We start from the raw sequence: 13658 nt of genomic DNA, 5'->3' as shown, positions 1-13658 counted from the left end.
CAAGGGCCGTCACTCCATCCCCCATTTATGTTCCCAGGAACAAGGACCCTCACTCCTTCCCCCATTTATGTTCCCAGGCACAAGGACCCTCACTCCTTCCCCCATTTATGTTCCCGGTAACAAGGACTCTCACTCCTTCCCCCATTTATGTTGCAGGTAACAAGGACCCTCACTCCTTCCCCCATTTATATTCCCAGGAACAAGGACCCTCACTCCTTCCCCCATTTATGTTCCCAGGAACAAGGACCCTCACTCCTTCCCCCATTTATGTTCCCGGTAACAAGGACCCTCACTCCTTCCCCTATTTATGTTCCCAGGAACAAGGACCCTCACTCCTTCCCCCATTTATGTTCCCGGAAACAAGGACTCTCACTCCTTCCCCCATGTATGTTCCCAGGCACAAGGACCCTTACTCCTTCCCCCATTTATGTTCCCAGGAACAAGGACCCTCACTCCTTCCCCTATTTATGTTCCCAGGAACAAGGACCCTCACTCCTTCCCCCATTTATGTTCCCGGTAACAAGGACCCTCACTCCTTCCCCCATTTATATTCCCAGGAACAAGGACCCTCACTCCTTCCCCTATTTATGTTCCCGGTAACAAGGACTCTCACTCCTTCCCCCATTTATGTTCCCGGTAACAAGGACCCTCACTCCTTCCCCCATTTATATTACCTGGAACAAGGACCCTCACTCCTTCCCCCATTTATGTTCCCGGAAACAAGGACTCTCACTCCTTCCCCCATGTATGTTCCCAGGCACAAGGACCCTTACTCCTTCCCCCATTTATGTTCCCAGGAACAAGGACCCTCACTCCTTCCCCTATTTATGTTCCCAGGAACAAGGACCCTCACTCCTTCCCCCATTTATGTTCCCGGTAACAAGGACTCTCACTCCTTCCCCCATTTATGTTCCCGGTAACAAGGACCCTCACTCCTTCCCCCATTTATATTCCCAGGAACAAGGACCCTCACTCCTTCCCCTATTTATGTTCCCGGTAACAAGGACTCTCACTCCTTCCCCCATTTATGTTCCCGGTAACAAGGACCCTCACTCCTTCCCCCATTTATATTACCTGGAACAAGGACCCTCACTCCTTCCCCCATTTATGTTCCCGGTAACAGGGACCCTCACTCCTTTTCCCATTTATGTTCCCAGGAACAAGGGCCGTCACTCCATCCCCCATTTATGTTCCCAGGAACAAGGACCCTCACTCCTTCCCCCATTTATGTTCCCAGGCACAAGGACCCTCACTCCTTCCCCCATTTATGTTCCCGGTAACAAGGACTCTCACTCCATCCCCCATTTATGTTGCAGGTAACAAGGACCCTCACTCCTTCCCCCATTTATATTCCCAGGAACAAGGACCCTCACTCCTTCCCCCATTTATGTTCCCAGGAACAAGGACCCTCACTCCTTCCCCCATTTATGTTCCCGGTAACAAGGACCCTCACTCCTTCCCCCATTTATGTTCCCAGGAACAAGGACCCTCACTCCTTCCCCCATTTATGTTCCCGGAAACAAGGACTCTCACTCCTTCCCCCATGTATGTTCCCAGGCACAAGGACCCTTACTCCTTCCCCCATTTATGTTCCCAGGAACAAGGACCCTCACTCCTTCCCCTATTTATGTTCCCAGGAACAAGGACCCTCACTCCTTCCCCCATTTATGTTCCCGATAACAAGGACCCTCACTCCTTCCCCCCCATTTATGTTCCCAGGTACAAGGACCCTCACTCCTTCCCCCATTTATGTTCTCGGTAACAAGGACCCTCACTCCTTCCCCCATTTATGTTCCCAGGAACAAGGACACTCACTCCATCCCCCATTTATGTTCCCAGGCACAAGGACCCTCACTCTTTCCCCCATTTATGTTCCCAGGAACAAGGACCCTCACTCCTTCCCCCATTTATGTTCCCGGTAACAAGGACCCTCACTCCTTCCCCCATTTATGTTCCCAGGAACAAGGACCCTCACTCCTTCCCCCATTTATGTTCCCGGTAACAAGGACTCTCACTCCTTCCCCCATGTATGTTCCCAGGCACAAGGACCCTCACTCCTTCCCCGATTTATGTTCCCGGATACAAGGACTCTCACTCCTTCCCCCATTTATGTTCCCGGTAACAAGGACCCTCACTCCTTCCCCGATTTATGTTCCCGGATACAAGGACTCTCACTCCTTCCCCCATTTATGTTCCCGGTAACAAGGACCCTCACTCCTTCCCCGATTTATGTTCGCGGATACAAGGACTCTCACTCCTTCCCCCATTTATGTTCCCGGTAACAAGGACCCTCACTCCTTCCCCCATTTATGTTTCTAGGAACAAGGACACTCACTCCTTCCCCGATTTATGTTACCGGATACAAGGACTCTCACTCCTTCCCCCATTTATGTTCCCGGTAACAAGGACCCTCACTCCTTCCCCCATTTATATTCCCTGGAACAAGGACCCTCACTCCTTCCCCCATTTATGTTCCCGGTAACAAGGACCCTCACTCCTTTCCCCATTTATGTTCCCGGTAACAAGGACCCTCACTCCTTCCCCCATTTATATTCCCAGGAACAAGGACCCTCACTACTTCCCCCATTTATGTTCCCGGTAACAAGGACTCTCACTCCTTCCCCCATTTATGTTCCCGGTAACAAAGACTCTCACTCCTTCCCCCATTTATGTTCCCAGGAACAAAGACCCTCACTCCTTCCCCCATTTATGTTCCCAGGCACAAGGGCCGTCACTCCATCCCCCATTTATGTTCCCGGTAACAAGGACCCTCACTCCTTCCCCCATTTATGTTCCCGGTAACAAGGACCCTCACTCCTTCCCCCATTTATGTTCCCAGGAACAAGGGCCCTTACTCCTTCCCCCATTTCTCTAACGTCCTAGTGGATGCTGGGGACTCCGTAAGGACCATGGGGAATAGACGGGCTCCGCAGTAGACTGGGCACTCTAAGAAAGATTTAGTACTACTGGTGTGCACTGGCTCCTCCCTCTATGCCCCTCCTCCAGACCTCAGTTAGAATCTGTGCCCGGCCCAAGCTGGGTGCTTTCAGTGGGCTCTCCTGAGCTTACTAATAAGAAAGTAGTTTAGTTAGGTTTTTTATTTTCAGAGAGCTTCTGCTGGCAACAGACTCTCTGCTACGTGGGACTGAGGGGAGAGAAGCAAACCTACTAACTGCGGCTAGGTTGCGCTTCTTAGGCTACTGGACACCAGTAGCTCCAGAGGGATCGAACACAGGACCTGACCTTGTCGTCCGTTCCCGGAGCCGTGCCGCCGTCCCCCTCGCAGAGCCAGAAGTCAGAAGCCGGCGGGTTGAGGCAAGAAGACGTCAAAATCGGCGGCAGAAGACTCCTGTCTTCATATGAGGTAGCGCACAGCACTGCAGCTGTGCACCATTGCGCCCACACTAACCCACACACTCCGGTCACTGTAGGGCGCAGGGGGGGGGGGGGGGCGCCATGGGCAGCAATTAAGTACCTCCTGGCAAAAGCAGCATATATACAGTTGGACACTGTTATATGCATGAGCCCCCGCCATTATTTTTACACAAAATCGCGGGACAGAAGCCCGCCGCTGAGGGGGCGGGGCCTTCTTCCTCAGCACTCACCAGCGCCATTTTCTCTCCACAGCTCCGCTGAGAGGAAGCTCCCCAGGCTCTCCCCTGCAGACTCACGGTAGAAAGAGGGTAAAAAAGAGGGGGGGGGGGGGGGGGGGGGACATAAATTTAGCCATTAATCATATATACATCAGCTACTGGGTAAACACTAAGTTACTGTGTGATTCCTGGGTCATATAGCGCTGGGGTGTGTGTTGGCATACTCTCTCTCTGTCTCTCCAAAGGGCCTTATGGGGGTCCTGTCCTCATTTAGAGCATCCCCTGTGTGTGCGGTGTGTCGGTACGCGTGTGTCGACATGTTTGACGAAGAGGGCAATGTAGAGGCAGAGCAAGTGCAGATGAATGACGTGTCGGCACCGACGCCTGATTGGATGGATATGTGGAAGGTGTTAAATGATAATGTAAACTCCTTACATAAAAGGTTGGATAAAGCTGATACCTTCCCCCATTTATGTTCCCAGGAACAAGGACTCTCACTCCTTCCCCCATTTTTGTTCCCAGGAACAAGGACTCTCACTCCTTCCCCCATTTTTGTTCCCAGGAACAAGGACTCTCACTCCTTCCCCCATTTATGTTCCCAGGAACAAGGACCCTCACTCCTTCCCCCATTTATGTTCCCTGGAACAAGGACCCTCACTCCTTCCCCCATTTATGTTCCCAGGAACAAGGACATTTCTACATAGAGTACAATCTATTTCTAATCCTGACCCTGCAGTGAATGTAATGTAATGATAACATACACCCACTGGGACCTCATCACCATCTGCTGGCGGCGTACGGTACTACACCATGAAAGAGAATTTTGGGATACATGGGAGGGGGACTTGGGACATCGAGGGGGCTTAAGTCAGCCCTCTGAGAATAAACTGGCCTAATGCGATTATCATGTATCATGACGATGGCAAAGATAGCGCTACAATGGCGGCTTGCCAAGCACTCACTGTTCCCTGCGTCATTGGAGCGGCCGACTAACTTTACTCTAACAGATGGATTGCTGTATGGCTACAGATATAGCTGACCCCTGACCGATGACTTATTCCCCCCGATGCGGTGTATACGGGTTATTACACTGCACTGTGGGGACAGTGAGGTATATAATACATACGGCAGGCAGAATACATAGCCTACCATATACAATCCATACACCTCACTACTAAAACAGAAATAAAATGAAATCATAAAACAAAAGCTGGTAAATGGTGTGTCCCGCTCCTGCCGGCGCCAAAGCAAAAACATACAGCAGGGTCAAAAAAGAGACTTTTAATGTACACACATGACCAAAAAGAGTAAAAATCAAACAAATCGGCAAATCATTGAAAATAACTAGTCACCAGCCGTCTGCTCACATCCCCCCGACGTTTCCATTCGTGTGTTCCGGGTTCCGCAGTTGTAAAACAAAGGTGGTTCCTTCAATGATCAGCCCCTGCCGGTCAGAGAGTGGAGATGAGAATGAGGATCAGGACTTGTAGGTGATATGCGGGAATGTACGGAGTATCTTTATACCTGCCCCAAACACTGGGGCAGAGTGGTCAGAGGCAGGAGAGTGGAGTGGTCAGAGGCAGGAGAGTGGAGTGGGCAGAGCAGGAGAGTGGAGACTGGGGCAGAGTGGTCAGAGGCAGGAGAGTGGAGACTGGGGCAGAGCGGTCAGAGGCAGGAGAGTGGAGACTGGGGCAGAGCGGTCAGAGGCAGGAGAGTGGAGACTGGGGCAGAGCGGTCAGAGGCAGGAGAGTGGAGACTGGGGCAGAGCGGTCAGAGGCAGGAGAGTGGAGACTGGGGCAGAGCGGTCAGAGGCAGGAGAGTGGAGACTGGGGCAGAGCGGTCAGAGGCAGGAGAGTGGAGACTGGGGCAGAGCGGTCAGAGGCAGGAGAGTGGAGACTGGGGCAGAGCGGTCAGAGGCAGGAGAGTGGAGACTGGGGCAGAGCAGGAGAGTGGAGACTGGGGCAGAGCAGGAGAGTGGAGACTGGGGCAGAGCAGGAGAGTGGAGACTGGGGCAGAGCAGGAGAGTGGAGACTGGGGCAGAGCAGGAGAGTGGAGACTGGGGCAGAGCAGGAGAGTGGAGACTGGGGCAGAGCAGGAGAGTGGAGACTGGGGCAGAGCAGGAGAGTGGAGACTGGGGCAGAGCAGGAGAGTGGAGACTGGGGCAGAGCAGGAGAGTGGAGACTGGGGCAGAGCAGGAGAGTGGAGACTGGGGCAGAGCAGGAGAGTGGAGACTGGGGCAGAGTGGTCAGGGGCAGGAGACTGGGGCAGAGTGGTCAGGGGCAGGAGACTGGGGCAGAGTGGTCAGGGGCAGGAGACTGGGGCAGAGTGGTCAGGGGCAGGAGACTGGGGCAGAGTGGTCAGGGGCAGGAGACTGGGGCAGAGTGGTCAGAGGCAGGAGAGTGGAGACTGGGGCAGAGCAGGAGAGTGGAGACTGGGGCAGAGCAGGAGAGTGGAGACTGGGGCAGAGTGGTCAGAGGCAGGAGAGTGGAGACTGGGGCAGAGTGGTCAGAGGCAGGAGAGTGGAGACTGGGGCAGAGTGGTCAGAGGCAGGAGAGTGGAGACTGGGGCAGAGTGGTCAGAGGCAGGAGAGTGGAGACTGGGGCAGAGTGGTCAGAGGCAGGAGAGTGGAGACTGGGGCAGAGTGGTCAGAGGCAGGAGAGTGGAGACTGGGGCAGAGTGGTCAGAGGCAGGAGAGTGGAGACTGGGGCAGAGTGGTCAGAGGCAGGAGAGTGGAGACTGGGGCAGAGTGGTCAGAGGCAGGAGAGTGGAGACTGGGGCAGAGTGGTCAGAGGCAGGAGAGTGGAGACTGGGGCAGAGTGGTCAGAGGCAGGAGAGTGGAGACTGGGGCAGAGTGGTCAGAGGCAGGAGAGTGGAGACTGGGGCAGAGTGGTCAGAGGCAGGAGAGTGGAGACTGGGGCAGAGTGGTCAGAGGCAGGAGAGTGGAGACTGGGGCAGAGTGGTCAGAGGCAGGAGAGTGGAGACTGGGGCAGAGTGGTCAGAGGCAGGAGAGTGGAGACTGGGGCAGAGTGGTCAGAGGCAGGAGAGTGGAGACTGGGGCAGAGTGGTCAGAGGCAGGAGAGTGGAGACTGGGGCAGAGTGGTCAGAGGCAGGAGAGTGGAGACTGGGGCAGAGTGGTCAGAGGCAGGAGAGTGGAGACTGGGGGAGAGTGGTCAGAGGCAGGAGAGTGGAGACTGGGGCAGAGTGGTCAGAGGCAGGAGAGTGGAGACTGGGGCAGAGTGGTCAGAGGCAGGAGAGTGGAGACTGGGGCAGAGTGGTCAGAGGCAGGAGAGTGGAGACTGGGGCAGAGTGGTCAGAGGCAGGAGAGTGGAGACTGGGGCAGAGCAGGAGAGTGGAGACTGGGGCAGAGCAGGAGAGTGGAGACTGGGGCAGAGCAGGAGAGAGGAGACTGGGGCAGAGCAGGAGAGTGGAGACTGGGGCAGAGCAGGAGAGTGGAGACTGGGGCAGAGCAGGAGAGTGGAGACTGGGGCAGAGCAGGAGAGTGGAGACTGGGGCAGAGCAGGAGAGTGGAGACTGGGGCAGAGCAGGAGAGTGGAGACTGGGGCAGAGCAGGAGAGTGGAGACTGGGGCAGAGTGGTCAGAGGCAGGAGAGTGGAGACTGGGGGAGAGTGGTCAGAGGCAGGAGAGTGGAGACTGGGGGAGAGTGGTCAGAGGCAGGAGAGTGGAGACTGGGGGAGAGTGGTCAGAGGCAGGAGAGTGGAGACTGGGGGAGAGTGGTCAGAGGCAGGAGAGTGGAGACTGGGGCAGAGTGGTCAGAGGCAGGAGAGTGGAGACTGGGGCAGAGTGGTCAGAGGCAGGAGAGTGGAGACTGGGGCAGAGTGGTCAGAGGCAGGAGAGTGGAGACTGGGGCAGAGTGGTCAGAGGCAGGAGAGTGGAGACTGGGGCAGAGCAGGAGAGTGGAGACTGGGGCAGAGCAGGAGAGTGGAGACTGGGGCAGAGCAGGAGAGTGGAGACTGGGGCAGAGCAGGAGAGTGGAGACTGGGGCAGAGCAGGAGAGTGGAGACTGGGGCAGAGCAGGAGAGTGGAGACTGGGGCAGAGCAGGAGAGTGGAGACTGGGGCAGAGCAGGAGAGTGGAGACTGGGGCAGAGTGGTCAGAGGCAGGAGAGTGGAGACTGGGGCAGAGTGGTCAGAGGCAGGAGAGTGGAGGCTGGGGCAGAGTGGTCAGAGGCAGGAGAGTGGAGTTGCGGCACAGTGGTGAGAGGCAGGAGAGTGGAGGCTGGGGCAGAGTGGTCAGAGGCAGGAGAGTGGAGGCTGGGGCAGAGTGGTCAGAGGCAGGAGAGTGGAGGCTGGGGCAGAGTGGTCAGAGGCAGGAGAGTGGAGGCTGGGGCAGAGCAGGAGAGTGGAGACTGGGGCAGAGCAGGAGAGTGGAGACTGGGGCAGAGCAGGAGAGTGGAGACTGGGGCAGAGTGGTCAGAGGCAGGAGAGTGGAGGCTGGGGCAGAGTGGTCAGAGGCAGGAGAGTGGAGGCTGGGGCAGAGTGGTCAGAGGCAGGAGAGTGGAGGCTGGGGCAGAGTGGTCAGAGGCAGGAGAGTGGAGGCTGGGGCAGAGTGGTCAGAGGCAGGAGAGTGGAGACTGGGGCAGAGCAGGAGAGTGGAGACTGGGGCAGAGCAGGAGAGTGGAGACTGGGGCAGAGTGGTCAGAGGCAGGAGAGTGGAGGCTGGGGCAGAGTGGTCAGAGGCAGGAGAGTGGAGCTGGGGCAGAATGGTCAGAGGCAGGAGAGTGGAGCTGGGGCAGAATGGTCAGAGGCAGGAGAGTGGAGCTGGGGCAGAGTGGTCAGAGGCAGGAGAGTGGAGGCTGGGGCAGAGTGGTCAGAGGCAGGAGAGTGGAGGCTGGGGCAGAGTGGTCAGAGGCAGGAGAGTGGAGACTGGGGCAGAGCAGGAGAGTGGAGACTGGGGCAGAGCAGGAGAGTGGAGACTGGGGCAGAGTGGTAAGAGGCAGGAGAGTGGAGGCTGGGGCAGAGTGGTCAGAGGCAGGAGAGTGGAGTTGCGGCACAGTGGTGAGAGGCAGGAGAGTGGAGCTGGGGCAGAGTGGTCAGAGGCAGGAGAGTGGAGACTGGGGCAGAGTGGTCAGAGGCAGGAGAGTGGAGCTGGGGCAGAATGGTCAGAGGCAGGAGAGTGGAGCTGGGGCAGAGTGGTCAGAGGCAGGAGAGTGGAGGCTGGGGCAGAGTGGTCAGAGGCAGGAGAGTGGAGACTGGGGCAGAGTGGTCAGAGGCAGGAGAGTGGAGGCTGGGGCAGAGTGGTCAGAGGCAGGAGAGTGGAGGCTGGGGCAGAGTGGTCAGAGGCAGGAGAGTGGAGGCTGGGGCAGAGCAGGAGAGTGGAGACTGGGGCAGAGCAGGAGAGTGGAGACTGGGGCAGAGCAGGAGAGTGGAGACTGGGGCAGAGCAGGAGAGTGGAGGCTGGGGCAGAGCAGGAGAGTGGAGTGGTCAGAGCAGGAGAGTGGAGTTGCGGCACAGTGGTCAGAGGCAGGAGAGTGGAGGCTGGGGCAGAGCAGGAGAGTGGAGGCTGGGGCAGAGCAGGAGAGTGGAGACTGGGGCAGAGCAGGAGAGTGGAGGCTGGGGCAGAGCAGGAGAGTGGAGGCTGGGGCAGAGCAGGAGAGTGGAGTGGTCAGAGCAGGAGAGTGGAGTTGCGGCACAGTGGTCAGAGGCAGGAGAGTGGAGGCTGGGGCAGCGTGGTCAGAGGCAGGAGAGTGGAGGCTGGGGCAGAGTGGTCAGAGGCAGGAGAGTGGAGGCTGGGGCAGAGTGGTCAGAGGCAGGAGAGTGGAGGCTGGGGCAGAGTGGTCAGAGGCAGGAGAGTGGAGGCTGGGCAGAGTGGTCAGAGGCAGGAGAGTGGAGGCTGGGCAGAGTGGTCAGAGGCAGGAGAGTGGAGGCTGGGGCAGAGTGGTCAGAGGCAGGAGAGTGGAGGCTGGGGCAGAGTGGTCAGAGGCAGGAGAGTGGAGGCTGGGGCAGAGTGGTCAGAGGCAGGAGAGTGGAGGCTGGGGCAGAGTGGTCAGAGGCAGGAGAGTGGAGGCTGGGGCAGAGTGGTCAGAGGCAGGAGAGTGGAGGCTGGGGCAGAGTGGTCAGAGGCAGGAGAGTGGAGGCTGGGGCAGAGTGGTCAGAGGCAGGAGAGTGGAGGCTGGGCAGAGTGGTCAGAGGCAGGAGAGTGGAGGCTGGGGCAGAGTGGTCAGAGGCAGGAGAGTGGAGGCTGGGCAGAGTGGTGAGAGGCAGGAGAGTGGAGACTGGGGCAGAGTGGTGAGAGGCAGGAGAGTGGAGACTGGGGCAGAGTGGTGAGAGGCAGGAGAGTGGAGGCTGGGCAGAGTGGTGAGAGGCAGGAGAGTGGAGCTGGGGCAGAATGGTCAGAGGCAGGAGAGTGGAGACTGGGCAGAGCAGGAGAGTGGAGACTGGGGCAGAGCAGGAGAGTGGAGACTGGGGCAGAGCAGGAGAGTGGAGACTGGGGCACAGTGGTCAGAGGCAGGAGAGTGGAGACTGGGGCAGAGCAGGAGAGTGGAGACTGGGGCAGAGCAGGAGAGTGGAGACTGGGGCAGAGCAGGAGAGTGGAGCTGGGGTAGAGTGGTCAGAGGCAGGAGAGTGGAGCTGGGGCAGAGTGGTCAGAGGCAGGAGAGTGGAGCTGGGGCAGAGTGGTCAGAGGCAGGAGAGTGGAGGCTGGGGCAGAGTGGTCAGAGGCAGGAGAGTGGAGGCTGGGGCAGAGTGGTCAGAGGCAGGAGAGTGGAGGCTGGGGCAGAGTGGTCAGAGGCAGGAGAGTGGAGGCTGGGGCAGAGTGGTCAGAGGCAGGAGAGTGGAGCTGGGGCAGAGTGGTCAGAGGCAGGAGAGTGGAGGCTGGGGCAGAGTGGTCAGAGGCAGGAGAGTGGAGACTGGGGCAGAGTGGTCAGAGGCAGGAGAGTGGAGCTGGGGCAGAATGGTCAGAGGCAGGAGAGTGGAGACTGGGGCAGAGCAGGAGAGTGGAGCTGGGGCACAGTGGTCAGAGGCAGGAGAGTGGAGACTGGGGCAGAGCAGGAGAGTGGAGACTGGGGCAGAGCAGGAGAGTGGAGACTGGGGCAGAGCAGGAGAGTGGAGTTGCGGCACAGTGGTCAGAGCAGGAGAGTGGAGACTGGGGCAGAGTGGTCAGAGGCAGGAGAGTGGAGACTGGGGCAGAGTGGTCAGAGGCAGGAGAGTGGAGACTGGGGCAGAGCAGGAGAGTGGAGACTGGGGCAGAGTGGTCAGAGGCAGGAGAGTGGAGACTGGGGCAGAGTGGTCAGAGGCAGGAGAGTGGAGGCTGGGGCAGAGTGGTCAGAGGCAGGAGAGTGGAGGCTGGGGCAGAGTGGTCAGAGGCAGGAGAGTGGAGGCTGGGGCAGAGTGGTCAGAGGCAGGAGAGTGGAGACTGGGGCAGAGTGGTCAGAGGCAGGAGAGTGGAGCTGGGGCAGAATGGTCAGAGGCAGGAGAGTGGAGACTGGGGCAGAGCAGGAGAGTGGAGACTGGGGCAGAGCAGGAGAGTGGAGACTGGGGCAGAGCAGGAGAGTGGAGTTGCGGCACAGTGGTCAGAGGCAGGAGAGTGGAGACTGGGGCAGAGCAGGAGAGTGGAGACTGGGGCAGAGCAGGAGAGTGGAGACTGGGGCAGAGCAGGAGAGTGGAGCTGGGGTAGAGTGGTCAGAGGCAGGAGAGTGGAGCTGGGGCAGAGTGGTCAGAGGCAGGAGAGTGGAGCTGGGGCAGAGTGGTCAGAGGCAGGAGAGTGGAGGCTGGGGCAGAGTGGTCAGAGGCAGGAGAGTGGAGGCTGGGGCAGAGTGGTCAGAGGCAGGAGAGTGGAGGCTGGGGCAGAGTGGTCAGAGGCAGGAGAGTGGAGGCTGGGGCAGAGTGGTCAGAGGCAGGAGAGTGGAGCTGGGGCAGAGTGGTCAGAGGCAGGAGAGTGGAGACTGGGGCAGAGCAGGAGAGTGGAGACTGGGGCAGAGTGGTCAGAGGCAGGAGATTGGAGACTGGGGCAGAGCAGGAGAGTGGAGCTGGGGCACAGTGGTCAGAGGCAGGAGAGTGGAGACTGGGGCAGAGCAGGAGAGTGGAGACTGGGGCAGAGTGGTCAGAGGCAGGAGAGTGGAGCTGGGGCAGAGTGGTGAGAGGCAGGAGAGTGGAGCTGGGGCAGAGTGGTGAGAGGCAGGAGAGTGGAGGCTGGGGCAGAGTGGTGAGAGGCAGGAGAGTGGAGCTGGTGCACAGTGGTCAGAGGCAGGAGAGTGGAGGCTGGGGCAGAGCAGGAGAGTGGAGCTGGGGCACAGTGGTCAGAGGCAGGAGAGTGGAGACTGGGGCAGAGCAGGAGAGTGGAGCTGGGGCACAGTGGTCAGAGGCAGGAGAGTGGAGACTGGGGCAGAGCAGGAGAGTGGAGACTGGGGCAGAGCAGGAGAGTGGAGACTGGGGCAGAGCAGGAGAGTGGAGTTGCGGCACAGTGGTCAGAGCAGGAGAGTGGAGACTGGGGCAGAGTGGTCAGAGGCAGGAGAGTGGAGACTGGGGCAGAGTGGTCAGAGGCAGGAGAGTGGAGACTGGGGCAGAGCAGGAGAGTGGAGACTGGGGCAGAGTGGTCAGAGGCAGGAGAGTGGAGACTGGGGCAGAGTGGTCAGAGGCAGGAGAGTGGAGGCTGGGGCAGAGTGGTCAGAGGCAGGAGAGTGGAGGCTGGGGCAGAGTGGTCAGAGGCAGGAGAGTGGAGCTGGGGCAGAATGGTCAGAGGCAGGAGAGTGGAGACTGGGGCAGAGCAGGAGAGTGGAGACTGGGGCAGAGCAGGAGAGTGGAGACTGGGGCAGAGCAGGAGAGTGGAGTTGCGGCACAGTGGTCAGAGGCAGGAGAGTGGAGACTGGGGCAGAGCAGGAGAGTGGAGACTGGGGCAGAGCAGGAGAGTGGAGACTGGGGCAGAGCAGGAGAGTGGAGTTGCGGCACAGTGGTCAGAGGCAGGAGAGTGGAGACTGGGGCAGAGCAGGAGAGTGGAGACTGGGGCAGAGCAGGAGAGTGGAGACTGGGGCAGAGCAGGAGAGTGGAGCTGGGGCAGAGTGGTCAGAGGCAGGAGAGTGGAGCTGGGGCAGAGTGGTCAGAGGCAGGAGAGTGGAGCTGGGGCAGAGTGGTCAGAGGCAGGAGAGTGGAGGCTGGGGCAGAGTGGTCAGAGGCAGGAGAGTGGAGACTGGGGCAGAGCAGGAGAGTGGAGACTGGGGCAGAGTGGTCAGAGGCAGGAGAGTGGAGACTGGGGCAGAGCAGGAGAGTGGAGACTGGGGCAGAGCAGGAGAGTGGAGACTGGGGCAGAGTGGTCAGAGGCAGGAGAGTGGAGCTGGGGCAGAGTGGTGAGAGGCAGGAGAGTGGAGCTGGTGCACAGTGGTGAGAGGCAGGAGAGTGGAGCTGGTGCACAGTGGTCAGAGGCAGGAGAGTGGAGGCTGGGGCACAGTGGTCAGAGGCAGGAGAGTGGAGGCTGGGGCAGAGTGGTCAGAGGCAGGAGAGTGGAGCTGGGGCAGAGTGGTGAGAGGCAGGAGAGTGGAGCTGGTGCACAGTGGTGAGAGGCAGGAGAGTGGAGCTGGTGCACAGTGGTCAGAGGCAGGAGAGTGGAGGCTGGGGCACAGTGGTCAGAGGCAGGAGAGTGGAGGCTGGGGCACAGTGGTGAGAGGCAGGAGAGTGGAGGCTGGGGCAGAGTGGTGAGAGGCAGGAGAGTGGAGGCTGGGGCAGAGTGGTGAGAGGCAGGAGAGTGGAGGCTGGGGCAGAGTGGTGAGAGGCAGGAGAGTGGAGGCTGGGGCAGAGTGGTGAGAGGCAGGAGAGTGGAGGCTGGGGCAGAGTGGTGAGAGGCAGGAGAGTGGAGGCTGGGGCAGAGTGGTGAGAGGCAGGAGAGTGGAGGCTGGGGCAGAGTGGTGAGAGGCAGGAGAGTGGAGGCTGGGGCAGAGTGGTGAGAGGCAGGAGAGTGGAGGCTGGGGCAGAGTGGTGAGAGGCAGGAGAGTGGAGGCTGGGGCAGAGTGGTGAGAGGCAGGAGAGTGGAGGCTGGGGCAGAGTGGTGAGAGGCAGGAGAGTGGAGGCTGGGGCAGAGTGGTGAGAGGCAGGAGAGTGGAGGCTGGGGCAGAGTGGTG

General features: G+C 59.2%; 1 protein-coding gene across 3 annotated transcripts in view; it reads right to left on the bottom strand.

Annotated features, from left to right (window-relative positions):
* Window positions 1-4859: 4859 nt before the first annotated feature.
* TTC31 (tetratricopeptide repeat domain 31) overlaps window positions 4860-13658 on the bottom strand; it is a 220685-nt gene continuing 211886 nt past the window's right edge. For all 3 annotated transcript variants that reach the window (XM_063925756.1, XM_063925765.1, XM_063925774.1), the window contains one exon: window positions 4860-5037. In XM_063925756.1, the coding sequence (XP_063781826.1) occupies window positions 4957-5037 (81 nt within the window). In that variant the 3' untranslated portion in view covers window positions 4860-4956. The remainder of the gene's footprint in view (window positions 5038-13658) is intronic.

The sequence above is a fragment of the Pseudophryne corroboree genome, chromosome 1 (genome assembly GCF_028390025.1).
Source record: "Pseudophryne corroboree isolate aPseCor3 chromosome 1, aPseCor3.hap2, whole genome shotgun sequence".
Classification (NCBI taxonomy): domain Eukaryota; kingdom Metazoa; phylum Chordata; class Amphibia; order Anura; family Myobatrachidae; genus Pseudophryne; species Pseudophryne corroboree.
Note: the sequence above shows the minus strand (reverse complement) of the source record. Positions and strands in the feature narration are given on the sequence as shown.